At 40.3% G+C, this 17,462-nt stretch overlaps 4 protein-coding genes across 4 annotated transcripts; all 4 read left to right on the top strand.

The window, feature by feature from the left end:
- Positions 1 to 226: 226 nt before the first annotated feature.
- On the top strand, positions 227 to 2,945 carry LOC138610619 (dual specificity protein phosphatase 26-like). Its single transcript, XM_069683411.1, has 3 exons — positions 227 to 620; positions 1,901 to 2,112; positions 2,189 to 2,945. Exons 1-3 carry the CDS (start codon positions 442 to 444, stop codon positions 2,380 to 2,382), a joined length of 585 nt encoding a protein of 194 aa, XP_069539512.1. The 5' UTR covers positions 227 to 441; the 3' UTR covers positions 2,383 to 2,945.
- A 2,440-nt stretch (positions 2,946 to 5,385) lies between these two features.
- Positions 5,386 to 7,045, top strand: LOC138610840 (serpin A3-5-like). Its single transcript, XM_069683684.1, has 5 exons — positions 5,386 to 6,022; positions 6,143 to 6,213; positions 6,324 to 6,517; positions 6,622 to 6,769; positions 6,851 to 7,045. Exons 1-5 carry the CDS (start codon positions 5,386 to 5,388, stop codon positions 7,043 to 7,045), a joined length of 1,245 nt encoding a protein of 414 aa, XP_069539785.1.
- Positions 7,046 to 7,741: 696 nt separating this feature from the next.
- Positions 7,742 to 12,981, top strand: carnmt1 (carnosine N-methyltransferase 1). The gene is made up of 8 exons (XM_069682964.1): positions 7,742 to 7,878; positions 9,405 to 9,600; positions 9,717 to 9,883; positions 10,082 to 10,222; positions 10,444 to 10,622; positions 11,163 to 11,276; positions 11,440 to 11,543; positions 11,636 to 12,981. Exons 1-8 carry the CDS (start codon positions 7,742 to 7,744, stop codon positions 11,852 to 11,854), a joined length of 1,257 nt encoding a protein of 418 aa, XP_069539065.1. The 3' UTR covers positions 11,855 to 12,981.
- Positions 12,982 to 13,861: 880 nt separating this feature from the next.
- Positions 13,862 to 16,343, top strand: LOC138610719 (uncharacterized protein C9orf40 homolog). Its single transcript, XM_069683522.1, has 2 exons — positions 13,862 to 14,248; positions 14,899 to 16,343. The coding sequence occupies exons 1-2, from the start codon at positions 13,877 to 13,879 to the stop codon at positions 15,064 to 15,066; spliced, it is 540 nt and encodes a 179-aa protein (XP_069539623.1). The 5' UTR covers positions 13,862 to 13,876; the 3' UTR covers positions 15,067 to 16,343.
- The last annotated feature ends 1,119 nt before the right edge of the window (positions 16,344 to 17,462 follow it).

Genomic DNA, 17,462 nt, shown 5'->3' with positions numbered 1-17,462 from the left:
TTTCTCTGTCCACTGGAAACTTCTGCACGGGCCAACACTCCTTACATCTGCTAGCCAGCATTCAGATCTTTAAATAGACAGCTATTTTGATGCAAAAGCATAACACAGACACCCGAGGGCTTGAGGCATGCATGCTCGATTTAATTTAGGGGTCATGTGTCCTGACAACACTCAGGACACCCTGTGGGGAGTAAATCTGAGGTGAAGAAGCCTGAGGCTGACTCTCAGTTCAAGTTCAACTCGGCACGTCCAGACAACACCACAGATTCATCTTGGAGACTTATATTTTTGTAGGAAACGAAGGCGTTACAAACTGCAGGTTTTTTTTGTTTTATTTGGGACTCCTTCTACAGTCTACTTTTAATGGACTTGAAGTTGCCTAATAATTAAGGAAAACTGCCATCACCTTAGAGGTCTACCTGAACGCCGTACCGTAAAACAATGTCTTATACATCCAAACTGCCTGCGTCCTGGAATGATAAACCCCCTCCGCGGAAAGTGGAAATTGACCTGAGTTCACCTGGCTTAGCAGTGTTTGAGTTGGAGCGACTTTTGTTTACTGGCAAAGCCATCATCAGCCATGCAGATGAAGTGTGGCCGAGGCTTTACATTGGTGACCAGTAAGTAACTTCTTTCTTTTGGTAAAAACACTGAAGAGGCAGACGGGAATGATACTTGGCCTTATAACTATTGTTGCCGTGTGTGATACCCTCAAAAATATTCTTGTTTTGTGACAGACATACGACTAAGCCCTATCTACGTGTATTCCCGAAGTCTAGACTTTGATTTAGTCCACGTGTGTAAAAGAGGAACAGATCATAAATCAGATTTAAATGCTGAATGTGAAGGGTAACCTGAGATCCCACAAGTTGCATTCCACATCAGGAACTTGCGTAAACTACAGCTCTGCTATTTGAGAGTTTCCACTGAGGGAGGGTGTCAAAGCACGTCTCAGGTCTCTTAAGCAGTTCCAACTCGCATATCTGAGACTGTCTTCTAAATATCAATGCACCACTTTGAAATATGCTTTAAATGGTTCATCGAGGGTCAAAGAGACCTTTCCCCACTGCAACAACAGAGAATATCTTTTTGTATTTTATACAACAGTTAGTTCGAACAAAGTATTCTGATTGGACAGGAGGCATTCCATGAGTGCTTATATAGAGTACAACAGCACTCGGGCTTTTAACCATATATATCAGTTTAGAAATGTCACACTTTATCGTGCTGTTGTACAGAATATCGGCAAAACAACAGGACCTTAAGAATGATACTGCATAAGTATAATTACGTATTGTATTTTAGGATATCCTATTTTATCGTATGGTTTGTATTTATTGTATCGATTATATTTATTGTATTGTATTATAATGTTTTGTATTGTGTCGTATCTTATCGTATTTTATCGTATCGTGTTGCATCTTATCGTATCATATTGCATCGTGTCATATTGTAATATAACGTGTGTTTTCTTTTTTTATTGTAGTATATTAAATTGTAATGTTTTGTATCTGGTTGTATCGTATCTTATCATAGTATTGTGTTTTGTCATGTCCTAGCCTGTCATATCATATCCTAATCGTATTCCATCTTACCCTAACATCGTATCGCATCATAACGTGCCATATCCTTTTATAACGTATGGATTATACTTTTTATCGTATTGTATTGTATCGTAATATTTTGTATCTTTGTGTCATTTTGTGTCGTATTGTATCGTATCGTATTGTATTGTTTGTTATTGTTGTAACTCACCCTATTTTATCGTATTGTATTGTTAGGTCTGTATCGTATTATATTTTATTGTAAGGTTTTGTATTGCACCGAATCATATCGGTCATACTGCATCATTTCGTACCGTGTCATATCGTCAGTGAATTTTGACTGTTGTGTGTTTCAGGCACAGTGCGGAGAACCGGCCTGATCTATCCATGCACCGAGTGACTCACATCCTGAACGCAGCTCACAGTAAACGCGGCGGACAGCCGGACATCTACGAGGGCATGAAGATCACCTACATGGGCATCGAGGCCCACGACTCCTGTAACTTTGACCTGAGCGTGAACTTCCAGGCAGCAGCAGACTTTATCCAAAGTGCCCTCAGCAGAGGAGGTGAGACAAGGAGTAAGACAGGAAGTTCAATTTAATTGAAAGTAATGCGTCAATGAAATGTTTCTCTGATTCTCAGGCAAAGTGCTGGTGCATTGTCATGTAGGAGTGAGCCGCTCCGCCACCCTGGTCCTGGCTTACCTGATGCTGAAGCAGAACCTGACCCTGGTGGAGGCTATTTGTGCTGTGAAAGACAACCGGGGTGTTATCCCTAATCGAGGCTTCCTCCGACAGCTCATCAAACTTGACAGCCAACTCTTTGGCTCGCACTGAACCCCGATAGCATTACTGATCAGCTTTCACTGGTCTGTAACAGAAGAAGAAATATGATACAGATAGCACAAGTATACTCCATAATGTTATAAACTGAGGTCCTGATATGGTTGGTATGTATTTTAATTACCATGATAGTTATAAGTTACAGTTTTTACATGTTAAATGCATTGATGTTTTATTTAAAGATGAGAGTCTGATGCAGCTTTTGGTGAATATCACTTGACATATTATACAAAAACAGTAATTGCGCTGTGAAAAGTTAAATCTAAGTGAGATGAAAGATCTCAGATCAGGGCAATCTGTGCTTATTTTATGTCTCACAGCACAACACAACTTGATGCTTGAAACTAGATTTACCTAAATAATAATGTGATCTAAAGTGGAAAGTAAAAAACTGCTTTGTCAAATTAGAATTTCCAATGTCAAACAGCTTATCCTTTTCATCTCTTCAAATATTAAGAAAAGATCCCGACCAAAGGAATTCACTGTTTGATTGTCGATCTACGGAACAAACACTGTCCACTGGGGAGCATGCTATGAGGCATTTAAAATGTACAACTTTTGTCTAGGTATAATAAAAAGGATTTTCCTAGAAAAATAAAATATAGACTTTCACAAATATAATATAATATAAATCATCACTTATGGGCCTCTATACATGTGTGTTGGTGAGTGTGTGTGCAGACCCTTGTGAGACCCTTCCCTCTGCATCTATTCTGTTGTTTGGCTTTGCACGGGACGTTTTCAGGAGGGGCGCTGTTGTGGTTCCCTGAGCCAATCACAGCATATGGGTGAGTGTGGGAGTGGTTCAAATTAGCAATAGGGCCCCATTCAGACCGGCGAACATGGCGAACATTGCTAACGCAAAGGTAACTGGCGGTTAGCATGCTAGCACAAAGGTAACAGTGATGCTGTCCGTGTTAGCTCGGCGGGGTGGGTGTGTGAGAGAGTGAGAGTGAGAGTGAGAGGGAGCTTGTGGTGACGAAGAGTCCAGGAGGAGGGGCCCAATTTGAATGTGTTGTTGACAAAATGCAGGGAAAAATCCTACATTTAAAGTGAGTGATACATATGACTGTTAAAGAAAGCAGGATGAGATTTTTTGTTAAAAATACACCTCTTAAGCATGTACAGGACAAAATCAGCAAAGAGATAAGAAGTACAGCTTTGTCCACAGGGGGCGCCAAAATCAACTCAAACTGAGAGTTCCTCACAGTAGCTTTAAGTTTGTATTTACCTGACGTTCATTTCTGTCTTCAACACAGTCTCACTAAAGCTAAATAAGCTGTTTTCCTTTGTGAATTCCAGGGTTTATTCTAGATTTAAGCACATTTTCCTTTGAACTGAGAAAATATTGTAACTCTTTGTACTGGTCAAATGTACTTGTTTTAAGTCGAGTAACACCAATTTAAAGATTTCTGGGGGCTCTTTGACACTTAATATTTTTACTTGTTTCAAAAAGTATTGGTAAGTGAGATTTCCCTGATCTATGGGTAGATACTTTTGCTTACTTCAAGTATAATTACAGTATTTGAAAGTTTTTCCCTTTGTTTTTGAGAGCTGACTTTTTGCACTGTTTTTCTACTGTATGCTACAGAGTGATGGAGACACAGTGATCATCACAAGCATATTTTTGTACATACTACTTAAAAACAAGGACAGTCTGTCTTTTGCATTTACTCTGTGCAGTTTTAGTTTGATGCCACAGTTTCACTGTAATCATTACACTGAACAAATGCTGAGGCAGAGCAAATAAGAAGTTGAGCTAAAGGACAAACAAAGTCAAAGTTCAGTTGCACTGATCAAACTTATAAAGGGGACATCTCCCTCTGTCCGGCCTGTGCTTCGCTGGCTGTGGTTGACGAGACAAACTGTGGGCTGTAACCAGGAGAAGGTAAGTGTTCTAAAAAGAAAAAGAGTATAGAAAGCTTTAAATTAAATTACTTTGCTAAGAGTTATAAACTATGTTTGAAATCTTGAGTTTGAGATGTAAATGTACCGTAAAATGACGAGTGACTTGCTCTTCTTATTCTCCTTTTAGAAGAAACATGAATCTATTACTTCAATTTCATAATAAAAAAAGCTTTCTGAATAACATCAAATATTCATGACTAAAATGCAACAAAAAGAATTGTGTTTAAATATTATTGATCAAGAGTCTAACTATAAACCACGGCCAACAGAGGGCAAAAAACTGACAACATGCAGCCAGGTTAGTTTAATGTAACAAGAGTGTCTACCAGAGTGGAAAATTGACAAACTGAATATTGCTTGGTTGGCCTTAGTTTCCTTTCGTCTTACCTTGCTTTCTTGAAGAAATTATTATAAGTTAAATACATTGATAAATCACCAGTAAAATCACAATTTAAGATTAGAACCAGGCCTTGCAAAGCTAAGCTTCTACCACACAGTTTGTCTGGACACATAAGTGAGTGTCAGGATCCAACAGTTTTCTCATTCTTCCTGCTGATGCATCCTGCTTACTGTCTGTATCTACTACATTTAACCCGGTTTGTAGTGCACCCCACCACCACATATTTTGACATAAATGACAAGAAGTTGCTTCATGCAATATGTCCACCACCACCCCCACTGGTTTGGGTGGAACTCAATGTGCTTTGATCAGTTTGTATTGACTCAACCAAACAACAAGCCAACTGTCGTCACAGTCTGATTTCAAATGTTGCAAAACCCTGATTGGTGCACAGATGTTCGTAACATAACCCTTTTTAAACTAGCCCTGCTTATTTTCAACCAGTGAGAAGAACAGGGAGGAAAGATTAAATATTGGAACCTGGATAAGAGCAAAAACTCTTCATCACTGATAGAAAATGGAGAGTTCATCCAAGAGCCCATCACTCATGGTGACAAGTTGATTGAGAAAATCGGATTTCAGGGGCTTTGAAAGCATGTTTCTTGTACCGTTTGACGAATCACTGCATGAGTACTTCTAATAAATAGCCCTGATGATCCTGTACTTTTAAACTCCCGTCTTAGATCACAATGATGCATGCAGCTCTGGGTATCTGGATCCTTTCAGCAGTGATCTGCGTGGGGAGAGGCCATCACCATGAAGGTCATGTTCAAGCCACGGATCAGACAGACCAAGACACTGCTCCTGAAAACAGCGTCTCACTGGTGTCTTCACAAAACAAACTGTTTGCCTTCCGTCTGTACAAGAAGCTAGCAGCTCACGCTGACTCTGAAGGCAAGAATATCTTCTTCTCCCCAGCCAGTGTGTCTCTTGCTTTGGCTGCCTTGTCCGTAGGAGCACGGGGGGAGACCCACCAGCAGCTTTTCAGCGGTCTGGGTTACAACAACTCCCTCCTGACGCAGGCGGATGTAGATCAGGCTTTTCAAATGTACCTTGAAAAGTCAAACAAGACATTGAATGAAGACGTGAGTGAAGGAACCGCCGTGTTTGTGGACAACAGATTCAAGGCGCGTCCGGAGTTCCTGGAGACCTTGAGGCAGTCCTACTCAACAGAAGGGTTCAATGTTGACTTTACCAAAACCACAGACAGCGCCAATACCATCAACAAGTATGTGGAGGACAAGACCAACGGGAAGATCGACAAGCTGGTTGACAGCCTGGATCCAAGCACCGTAATGTATCTCATCAGCTACATCTACTACAAAGGTAACAGATCCATGAAGTGACATCTGGCTTCTTGTTTGTTGCCTCATTTTGACATCACACCTTAAAGTTTGCGTATTAACCATACGTTGTGTTTCATTTCTCATCATCATCGTCAAACAGGAAAGTGGGAAACTCCATTTGATCCTATGCTCACCAAGGAGGACGTGTTCATGGTGGACCAGAACACCAAGGTTCAAAGCTACTTCGTTTATTCAGACGGGATTTGATTTACGATTATTCACTGTGCATCCTCAATACATTAAATCGTTTTTAATTTTCTTTTTAAATGATCATTGTCCAGGTTCCAGTTCAGATGATGAACTTGGAGAAGACTCTTGAGACCTACTACGACCAGGCGATCAACACATCAGTGCTCCACCTCCCCTTTAACAACTCATACTCCATGCTGCTGTTGTTGCCTGATGATATGGCAACTCTGGAGAATGCCCTTTGCCCAGGTCATCTCACCAAGTGGCTGAAATGGATGAAGTCCAAGTGGGTCAAACCTAAAATCATCCTGAAATTCTTGCTTTCTGATAATAAACTGTATAAGCTGTCAGATCAGTCACTGTATGTTTGTCTTTTCCCCAATGCTTTAGGACACATAGCATATTTGTTCCAAGGTTCTCCATCAAGTCCTCCTACACGCTGAACAATGTGTTGACTGAAATGGGAATGGCAGACATGTTTGGAGACCGTGCAGATTTAAGCGGCATTGCAGAGGGTCAAAAACTGGCAGTCTCAGAGGTGAGGACAGAGAGCATACAGTATGTTACTGCACAGATACCTTCTTCCCTATTACATCCTTTATCTCACTTTGCATCGTAGGTTGTGCACCAAGCTACCCTGGACGTCGATGAGGCTGGAGCCACCGCCGCAGCTGCTACAGGCATCGGCATCACACTTCTGTCCTTCCGCCACATCCCCGTCTTGATGTTCAATCGTCCATTTATGGTCGTCATCACTGAACGCAACACAGAAAACATCCTCTTCTTAGGCAAAATTATCAACCCAAACATCTGATGGCCTAAACACTTTGTGTTGACTGAAGCAAAGCTGCTGCATCACAAATAAACTACTCAACCCTTTTCCTCTTGTCTTTTGCCTAATTGTTGAGTGTGGAGAAAAAAATGTTAGTGTCTATGAGCGTTTGTTTTTATATCCTTTTTGTTAGGGATAAAATATTATCAACAGGCATTTTTTCAGTCCCTGCAGATTGGGAAGATGGTAAAAAAATATGAGCCAATAGCTTTGTATACAAAACTATAGTTTTTTGATACCTTGTTTAATAATTAAGAGGCTTTTCCTGTTTTTCTGCTAAAATTATGGGATGCAAAGGTTGGTTATAAAAACACAACAGGTAAGCATTGTGAAAAGATGGTGGATGGTCTTTAGAAATAGCATTAGTATGTAATGAGTTGATAATAAATTGAAGAAGTCCGATAGAATCAAACGTTTTGAATATGCATTATCTCGTTTCTTGATAAACGCCCCATATTTCCTTATGTAGTCCCACAGTACAACGTTTATAACACAAAAACAAGATGAGACTTCACAGCCTCAGAGAAATATACCATCAGAGAAATTTACTCTAGTGTAATTATTTGACTGTGGGTGGCAGCACTGCGCCTCGTGGAGTAGGCTCTGCTGGAATTAATAAATCCCACGAAGAAGAAAATCGTCGCGTTCTGATTGGATGTCTGTAGATTTGCTTCAGACATGGCCGAAACAACAGGAGAGGGAGCGCAAGGGGGACCGTATTTTCACAAAGAAAGAATAAAATACAGCCCCGAAGAGGAGGCCAAGCTGGAAAGACAACATTTCTGGAGGATAATCGATGCTTTTAGATTTTACAGGTATAATGACTACGTTTAAAATAAAGTACGACGGTTGTGTGTCAATGAACGATGCTGTTAGCAAATAACTAACACTGAGTTTGGAGGGGAAATCGCTAAATGATACATTTTATCTTTATTCACGCTTTAGCTTGAATTCACCGCTATGTCAGCTTTTACTTAAGCGGCATCTGGGGACATTTTTATTTGTTAATTTTTCTGTCTTGTACACTCATTTCACGACACGACCGCATCTCCATCTATAGGATACACCCGCTGACAAGCTCACAGTCAAAACAAAGTTAAAAGCAATAATGGTGTGTAGTAATGCCCCTTGAAAACAATAAGCAGTGGAAATAGTAGAGGACTAAGAAAAATACTCCTTGGTTGGTAATTGGTAACTATCCATCTTTGGAAACCTATTGCCAAGTAGGCTTACACATACAAGGAATTTGTTTTGGTGTTAAGGTGCAGAACAATAAACACAGAAGAAGAATAAAAATAAGTAGAAAGCTGTTACAGTAGTACTCCTACTGTCTGTGAACTTAAGTAGAATAAGATGTAAAAAGCAATATGATACAAAATATGTACTCCAGGATTAAACAGCTGTACAGATGTGCAGGTTTCTGCAAGATGATGGTGGTGCAAATGTTTAACAGTATAAAATTAAAAACAGTGCAATATAAACATACAGTATGTAGTCCAGTGTGCGATAATGTAGCGCATAAATCTGAATTAAAGACTTGACATTAATGTAATGTTAAGTGAGGATGAGAGTCCGTGTCACGTGTGGGGGGAGGTGGGGCTTTGTTGATGAATGAGGCTGACAGCAGAGGGTAAGAAACTGTTTTTGTGGCGGGAGGTTTTGGTCCTGATGGACCGCAGCCTCTTGCCAGAGGGGAGGGTCTCAATGAGACTGTGTCTTGGGTGAGAGGGGTCGGCCACAATCTTACCTGCACACCTCAGGGTCCTGAAGGTGTACAGGTTGTGGAGAGATAGCAGATTGCGGCCAGAGCAGATGATACGCTGCAGCCTGCCCTTGTCCCTGGCAGTGGCAGCAGCGTACCAGGCGGTGATGGAGCAGGTGAGGATGGACTCAATGATCGCAGTGTAGAAGTGCACCATCATTGTCTTTGGCAGGTTAAACTTCTTCAGCTGCCGCAGGAAGTACTTCCTCTTCTGTCCCTTTTGGATGAGGGAGCCGATGTTCAGCTCCCACTTGAGGTCCTGGATGATGATGGTCCCCAGGAAGCGGACAGGCTCCACAGTGGAAACAGTGGAGTCACTGAGGGTGATGGGGACAGGTGTGGTTGCGTTCCTCTTAAAATCTACAACCATCTCCACTGTCCTCAGAGCATTAAGCTCTAAGTTATTCTCACCACACCAGGTCACCAGATGGTTAATCTCCCACCTGTAGGCTGACTCATCCCCACCTGAGTCCAATGAGGGTTGTGTCGTCCACAAACTTCAGGAGCTTGACAGACTGATGACTGGAGGTGCATGAAAAAGCTTGAGACCCTTCTTCTAAATGTGTCTTGTCTTGTCAGGGTCCATGTAGAGGAGCAGGTGAAGCGTGCTGAGCGTCAGTTTCTGAGCCTACCAAAGCGCCACCAGAATATGCTGCCAAATGTTATGTCCAACCTCGCCCGGATCAGCCAGTGTGCGGACCACAACCAGGAGGTGCTGCAGGCCATCATTCACAACAGCCTCCACATGTTTGAGAACATTGAGTACGGTGAAAGGGTAAGCTTTGACCTACTGTACATGTACAGCACACACACGAGTTGTACTTCAGTTTTTATATTGTCATTCATTCAAGTAATTCAAGAAGAGAACTTGTTTTATCGTTCAAATTCCAGGAGGATCCACGGAAAGCACGCCCGTCCACTACATTTGACATGGACAAGCTTAAGTCAACCATAAAGCAGTTTGTCAGAGACTGGAGTGAGGTGGGCCGGGCTGAGAGGGACTCCTGCTACCAGCCCATCATCGTAGAGATTCAAAGACTTTTCCCAAGTCACCAATAGTAGGAACATATACTCACTCACACAGTCTACTCAATAACACCTGCATGCATGCAAAAAAAACCCCACTACTAAACATACTAAATGAACACTTTTTCCATGTGCTATGGTATCAGAACAGCTTTTAATTAATTCTGATGATGTGACTTACACCATGTTTTCCATGTGATATGTGCATTTTGTACATTTTATTATGTCAGTGATGTGTCTAAGGTGAGCGTGCTGGTCCCAGGCGCTGGGCTCGGCCGTCTTGCCTGGGAGATTGCCCGGTTGGGTTATACATGCCAAGGCAACGAATGGAGCTTTTTCATGCTCTTCTCTTCTAACTTTGTTCTCAATAGGTACAGTACAAACTTTCATAACAACTGCATTACACAACACCCAAGGACTATTACTTTCCTATACATACATTTCTGTAGGATATCTCTGTTTGTGAAACTTCATATTAATCACAATATATCCAATATATTCTGTTGTTTGGCTGTATAATTCTGACCTCAAACACTGCAGAATACCACTTTTATCCACAGCTGTTCTCACACTTTTGGACTGCTCCATTCAGGTGTGAAAACTTGAACTCTCTGACCCTGTACCCCTGGATCCACCAGTTTAGCAACAACAAGAAATCCTCAGACCAAACACGACCAATCACATTCCCTGATGTCAACCCTCAGAGCTTACCGCTCACGGCCGACTTCTCCATGGTAGCAGGCGACTTTGTGGAAGTCTACAGTGAACCGGGTCAGTAAAACTGTGTGTGTCGTAATGTTCCTGAATAAGTACCAATCAAATGGATGTGCAAGGGAGGACATCAACCTTTAGGGGTAGAAGGAGATTAAAGATAAAACACACTATCACTGTACTTTGTGTGGTGATATTGTATAGAAATACAGATGGCAGTTGTGTGTTTTACCTGTGTTGATTATTTATTACTTTTCACTCCTTTTATGGGTTTATTATTATTTCCGATAATTCGCACTTGGGCGAGGTTTCTCATTATTTGTATCTGTTCAGCTGTGCGGTGGGAAGCAGACAAAGTGGGTTAGTGGGTTTTCTGATGACCGTCATCGTCTTTGTTATCGTTGTTTTCAAGTTCATTCTTTGCCTTTTGTTTCAGTATCTTTTGATAGTCTTTTGTTTAATAAAAGGTTTAAATTTACTTGGACTTTGGATTTGGCTTTTGGAACGATGCGCGTCACAGTTATAACCCACTTATGCTCTAAGCAATGTGAAAGCAATGAATTAAAAGTGATCATGTAATATTTTGTATGTTTCGATCAGAGTCCTGGGATTGTGTGGCTACCTGCTTCTTTATTGACACAGCTCATAATGTCATCGAGTATGTGGAGACCATTTGGAAGATTCTTAAGCCTGGTGGAGTGTGGATCAACCTGGGTGAGTCAGCTTCTGCAAGAAATAAATATAGATTCATAACAGTTGTTCTGGGCAAACTGAAAACTTTCCATGTTTTTGAAACAGTTGAAAAAAACACCACACGCTTTTTCACAACAATAAATAAATAGTACAATTTGTCGACTTTTGTTCCACATTTCTTCAGGTCCACTGCTGTACCACTTTGAGAACATGGCCAACGAACTCTCAGTTGAACTGAGCTATGAAGACATCAGGACAGCGATTGTTAACTTTGGCTTCCACATAGAGGTGAGAAAAGGGCTTTTTTTTGTTTTCATGGCTTAACATCTTCAGAAATCTTGTTCCAGCAGTAAAACAATATTTGTATATTCCTCCTGCAGGTGGAGAGAGAGTCAGTGCAGACCACCTACACAGAGAACGACCACTCTATGCTGAGATATGTTTACGACTGCGTCTTCTTTGTGGCTAGAAAACCTGCAGATTTGTACTTTAATGGTCAAGAAGAAGAAGAAGAAGAAGAAGAAGAAGACGACCAGCAGCCGAGTTCTCCACCGGCTGCTAAGTCACCACGACGAGAAGGTACAGATAGCCTGACGTGACATGAGCTCCTTTGACAAATGTGGTGAACTTGGAGGAACATTAACTAAGCAAAGGTGAGACTGAGAAAATCAACACAGAAGAAGAAAATCAGTGGACATAATTTTTCTTTTCTGTTATTTTTGTTTTTAATGATGCACATCATGAAGAAATGAACCAAACTCCAGAGATTCTGTTTCTCTGTGGGACAGGTTAATGTTACATTACTATTTTATGCATAACATCCTAAAACACCTAAATATCTCCTGATACCTGGTTTGAGAGGAGTTGATATAATGATTTTGTGTTTTGTGTGTCAGCTTCAAGCAATGAAAACTATATTACTTTTAACTGGGATCCTGCCTGCTTGAGCGGCTCAGCTCTTACTACTTCTCACCTCCATTGACTTTAACTGCCTGAGAGTGTGTGTGCGAGTGAGTGTGCGTGTATGACAGAGAGAATGATATGAACATTTGAAATCGTATTTATTTTTCTGATATTTTGCCGATAGCTGCCTACATATTCACACAGATCAGTCATCAGTCTACACTGAAAATGTAATCAGAACATGTTTCAGCCTTTCAGGATTTCATTGTTTTTAAGTTGAAGAGGACTTTCATTCACTTCCTGGTTTCTTATCACACTTTGGAATAAAGCCAAACATTTTAAAAATATAAACCTCCTGTGTTTACTGTTAGAAGTTTAGTTTTATTTTCACCAACTCACTGTGTTTTTATTTTTGTGCATTTTTGTAATGACTTGTTGAGTGTGTACTCATCAGGCTCATCAGTTAGGAGACATGTTACAGGTGTATTAAAGATAAACATCTTAACTGATACTTAACCATGATACATATTTTTTAATGCTGACATTTTGACCAGCTGTAGCAGGAAAAGCAAAGCTGGAATCCATAAATTTAATGAGGAAGAAATTACAATTACAACATTAGAAATACACATTATTAAATATATAAAAACAAGAGATTGAAAGTCTTCTGATACCTGTAAATGTGAGATGAGATGGTTTTATCAACAGAGGTAGAGGACTTTTTTAAGTCTACACACAGTGTCTGATGAAAGTGTTGATAAAATCTGACTTTAATTTAGCCCATAGTATAATAGTTCATACTGATATTGCCTAAAAGCATGCTAAAATCTTGTGTTCTCAACAGATTTTAAAACCTACAAAACAGATTCTTTGACCACTCGGGTCATCAGAAACCAGGCTGTTAAAATTAAACTGAAATATTCACCAAATATAGACTAGTTCATATGGTTTATTGATTGAAACAGGTTTTTTTTATTTTTTTGAAGTGTGATTTCAATTTCTTCTATGTTTAATAGTAATTCATACAGTATTCAGTCATCCCGTTCCCTCAATGGAAGTTAATTTGTTGCAGTGTCAGGATGCTATCAGTTAAAGGCTGTGAATGGGAGTTACATTTACGGAAAAAACAGATATAACAGCTATGCAAAATCTGGATTATGATGTGATCTTCCATTATCTTATTTAGCATAGGAATTACTGGGCCATCCTTTATGAAAGAAACATATTTAAATGTGATGCACCATTTGGCCGTTCATAAAACATTATCAAGATGAAAGTAGTAGATTTGTATGCCAATCTTGAATTGATTTAACAATTTCTTACAATCTGGAAATCAAATTTAGGATTCATGTGGATAAATGTGAGAGACATCCATTTCACTTCACTCTGGGTGACCTGTATTCGTTTCTTATTTCAACATTCAGTCAGTCAGTCAATCAATCAATCGATTGGAGGTCACGTAGAAGTGCTAATAAAAATACTTTTTGACCGTAATGAATCCGTTAAAGGAAGTGTGTAGGCTGTGGGCGGGGCTAGACAGCTGTGCTCTCCTCTGATTGGTTATCGGGGCTGCCTCGCAATAATTTACTACCGGTGCACACGTTTTTATCACATCCACGCAGGACTCACGCAGAGAAATACAGCCAGTGTGAGAGTGAAAGTCCTACGTACTTTGTTGTTCACCGCTGTCTACCATTGCACGGAAAGAGCTGACATCCATGGCAAAGAGACGAGCTAAGGACACTCTGCTGCACGACTCTCCCTCCAAGAGATGTTACCGCTCTCTTTGCGGTGTTGACATGCAGCTTGGAAGCATGGCTCCCTCCGGGGATGTTAGCCCGCCGTCCCTGCTGGCTTTGTTGGACAGCCGCTGCAGAAAGAGGCCGCAGTATTTCGAAGACCCGGAGAAACCGGAAGAAGCGGCTCTTTATGTCAAGCCTACAAACTGCGACATTAAGAAGCACGCGGCTCATGTTTTGAGGGTGCAAACTTCTGGAAATGTCAAAGAGCGTCAGAGCACGAGCTCCAAGAAACGAGCTCGAGAGGACTGTTCTGCTCCAGAGACTGCTTTCCCGAAAAGAAATGATACAGTAAGTGATTTAAAGTAGGAAGAGGTCGATGTCTTCAATCGTCTGCAGGTAGTATGAGCAGTATTACTGACATAGTAATGTCAGTAATGTCCACCAGATGTCACCAACTACCCGTTGAATAGCTCTCTGTATTTCATGCAACCTGTCAATTCCCTCACTGTGGGTGAAATAGGAACCTGGGACTGCCAGTCTAAAATATCACTGTTGTGGGTTATGTAGTATTTAAACAAAAGCTCTAACTGGAAAATGATGTGTTGCATTAACCTAAAGTACATGTAGGCTATGTGTACTTTTAGATTGAACAACGTCAGAATACCTCAGGTCATTGGAAGATATAATGGCTTGAAGAGAAATTGGAGGCCTGCAAATTCTCCCGTCAGGGAGATGAGCTTTTTTATTTATTTAAGAACGTAGGCATGATGATGAGAGATGTTTTTCTATGACAATCAGAGGCCAAGCGTTATTTGTAAGCTAGGTGCCTTTCTGAAGATAGTCCTTCCTTTGTTTAAGTAACATTTGTTGTAATCTAGCCATGCCTTATACTTTGTAAATATTGTGTATTTTGTTTGTGCTCCATACCATGTTATTATAGTCCTGAGTCAGGTAAATAAACTGCAATGAATCCTTTCTCTTTGTCTCATCACTTTCAGACTGATGAAGTAACCAACGCCGAAGACTGCACCTACAACTCCTTCCAGTACTGGAGGGTCCCTTTACCTGAACTTGACCTTTCACTGCTAGAGGATACGAATGATCATTCCCAAACACAGGACAAGCCAAAAGTCAAAGACTCTTCTTCTGATTCCATGGAGACCTGATGATGATAAGTGCATTGAGTCTGTACTACTCTGTCCTGGCATCAGCCGGCAAATTGTGATGCTTTCCAGCAGATAGACACATCACAAGAACATTAAGGTAGCTTGAAATGCTTTTTCGTGAGATGCAACAACCTGATGTTGCCCCGTCAGGCTGATGTAGGCTGTTGAAAGCGAGCGTCATGCTAGTGTAAGATCTCAGTGACATAGGTGAGGCAACACTGAGAGCTGTACTGCAACAACACAGTGGGGACCAAAAACTATGGAGAGATTTCAGTAATCCTCTGTGAGGGGTGGCCTATCCATCCCCAAATTGTTAATAGTTTTCCTTTAAAGTAGGTAACCATATTGCAGTTTTGTATGAGAAGTATTCCAGACAGGCTTACAACAGTTATTCTTTTGCTTTTTAGATGGTTTTGTTGTGTAAAATTTCTACCTTACAAAGTTAGTGTTTTATAAATTGTAATATTGGTCAAAGAATTAAAAAGCTGGGCCTGCACGTAATGCTTCATTTTCTAAACGCCAGTATCAATTAGTGTGTTTGGAGTAATGCATCAAATAGATTTTTATAGGTTGTACATGTCGGGAATATATATTTTTTTATTTTAAGACACCTTATTAAAATATGTTGTATTCGCACCTTTTACATGTTTTAAATGTTACTTGATGCAGCAGTCAGAGCTGTTCATCACAGCCACTTGTTTTCATTAGAAATAGAAGTTTTCTATTTTCCTTTTCGATTTAATTTTTGTTTCAATGTATTTGTCAACAGTAGTGCCATTTGATCAGCAGATGCCAAGGTGTGTGGTGATGCTAAGAAGTCCTTGAATTAAAATTTTGTGTCACTAGATGTTTCACTATCTAAATGTACAGAGATACATTTGTTGGCAATTTACACATGCAAGACAATATTTTAAGTAATTTGAATAGCCATGAGGCGCTCTATTAGCAGTACAAAAGCACCGTGACTAACTATGTGTATCACTCCGCTTCAGGTGTTCTGAATACAGTAAATGAATGTCCCATAATCGATCAAGCTGGTAACTCTGAATCACAAAGGCCAACAAATCTACTGTCAACACTCTCTTATTTCACAGGACAGAAAATGGTAACATACATATAAATGTTCAAAATGTGAAGAAGCTGGTCTGCAGCAACTCATTGACATAGAAAAAGTTACAAGTGTAAAGGAAAATGTTTAGCCAATGTAATTCTTGACAACAGTCCTGTTTAAATCAAGTTGCTGAACAAATTGTGTTGGTGAAGCTAAAATAAATCTAACAAAGTATAATTAAAATGTGTTGTCTTATTGTTTACTATATGTCACATTTAGAACAGTTGTGCAGAGAAATATCACACTTGAGGGTGTGCTGTTGTACTTGTATGCTATCACAGCCATGCTGATATTCCTTTAACAGCACTCCCTCTTGTGTGATACTTAAATCTTGTTTCCTGTTTTATCCAATGACCGTCCCCACATTTTCCTGCCGTGGACTAGGAGCAGGATGGAGGACACAGCATGTGTCAACAGCTCAGGAGGAGAAACAGTCCTGAGTGTATTTGAAGGAGGAGGTCATGAACTCCTCAAGGCTGCTTGGAGAGACTCTCCCTGCCCTTTGGACCTGCGGCTGATAAAAGGGCAGTCAGTACTTGTGAGGGGATTACTGATGAGGTGGTGGGATATGATTCAAGATACTTACTGAAAACTCGGCCATGGTAAGTTATATACAACTAATAACTTTTATTTTCTAAAAAGGCACCGTGTTTTCAGCGGGTGTATGTAAAGAGTTTAGCTATTTAGGCATATCATTTATTTAACACCACTTTTTAGCTGCCGTTAGCATATTAAGCAAAGTTCCGATGTGATTTCAACTTTAGCTAACGCTGCATTCAAGTGCTCCTCGGATGCTCGGAGTTCCCAAGGTGGGAAACGATATGGACGCAATAAAAGGAGAATGTTTTATATTTTTGTGTTTAAAACTAAACTAGGTATCTACGTAGAAGACAATTTACAGTTCCAATCCTATACTGTATAGCACTTGTAAATATACCTAAAAAGTTAATTTGCAATACGTGCATTACGTTTTTAACCATGGAGCAACCTTTCTTTTGTCTGCCATGTTTCTGCGTAATATGACGTTAACTTTGCATGTTGGCTCCAAATTTCCAGTTGATGCGGCTTGATGGAGCATTCACTGGACTTTTTCCAGTAGAAAACAATTTTTTCCGATTTTTTCGACATCACGTGAATGCATGCAATTCAACGTATCCATCCATGAACCGTTAAGTCGGCTGTTTACTCGGTTTTGAATTTAAATATCGTCTCCAACATACACTTAGGTGAATATAACATCATTTAACTGTTAATAAGCAACATCACAGGGGCTCAAATTGGAGGG

Source organism: Semicossyphus pulcher, unplaced genomic scaffold (genome assembly GCF_022749685.1).
Source record: "Semicossyphus pulcher isolate SPU_LCO1_2020_fin unplaced genomic scaffold, fSemPul1.0.p SCAF_6, whole genome shotgun sequence".
Classification (NCBI taxonomy): domain Eukaryota; kingdom Metazoa; phylum Chordata; class Actinopteri; order Labriformes; family Labridae; genus Semicossyphus; species Semicossyphus pulcher.
The sequence above is the reverse complement of the archived record's forward strand: the minus strand, read 5'-3'. Positions and strand labels throughout refer to the sequence as shown.

Coding starts and splice junctions, on each gene's coding strand:
- LOC138610719 (XM_069683522.1), top strand. CDS start 13,877: ATGGCAAAGAGACGAGCTAAGGACACTCTGCTGCACGACTCTCCCTCC. Junction 14,249..14,898: donor TCCCGAAAAGAAATGATACA/GTAAGTGATTTA, acceptor CATCACTTTCAG/ACTGATGAAGTAACCAACGC.
- carnmt1 (XM_069682964.1), top strand. CDS start 7,742: ATGGCCGAAACAACAGGAGAGGGAGCGCAAGGGGGACCGTATTTTCAC. Junction 9,884..10,081: donor CTTTTCCCAAGTCACCAATA/GTAGGAACATAT, acceptor TTATTATGTCAG/TGATGTGTCTAAGGTGAGCG. Junction 10,223..10,443: donor TCTAACTTTGTTCTCAATAG/GTACAGTACAAA, acceptor TGCTCCATTCAG/GTGTGAAAACTTGAACTCTC.
- LOC138610840 (XM_069683684.1), top strand. CDS start 5,386: ATGATGCATGCAGCTCTGGGTATCTGGATCCTTTCAGCAGTGATCTGC. Junction 6,214..6,323: donor TGGTGGACCAGAACACCAAG/GTTCAAAGCTAC, acceptor ATCATTGTCCAG/GTTCCAGTTCAGATGATGAA. Junction 6,518..6,621: donor CTGAAATGGATGAAGTCCAA/GTGGGTCAAACC, acceptor CCAATGCTTTAG/GACACATAGCATATTTGTTC.
- LOC138610619 (XM_069683411.1), top strand. CDS start 442: ATGTCTTATACATCCAAACTGCCTGCGTCCTGGAATGATAAACCCCCT. Junction 621..1,900: donor AGGCTTTACATTGGTGACCA/GTAAGTAACTTC, acceptor TGTGTGTTTCAG/GCACAGTGCGGAGAACCGGC. Junction 2,113..2,188: donor AAGTGCCCTCAGCAGAGGAG/GTGAGACAAGGA, acceptor TCTGATTCTCAG/GCAAAGTGCTGGTGCATTGT.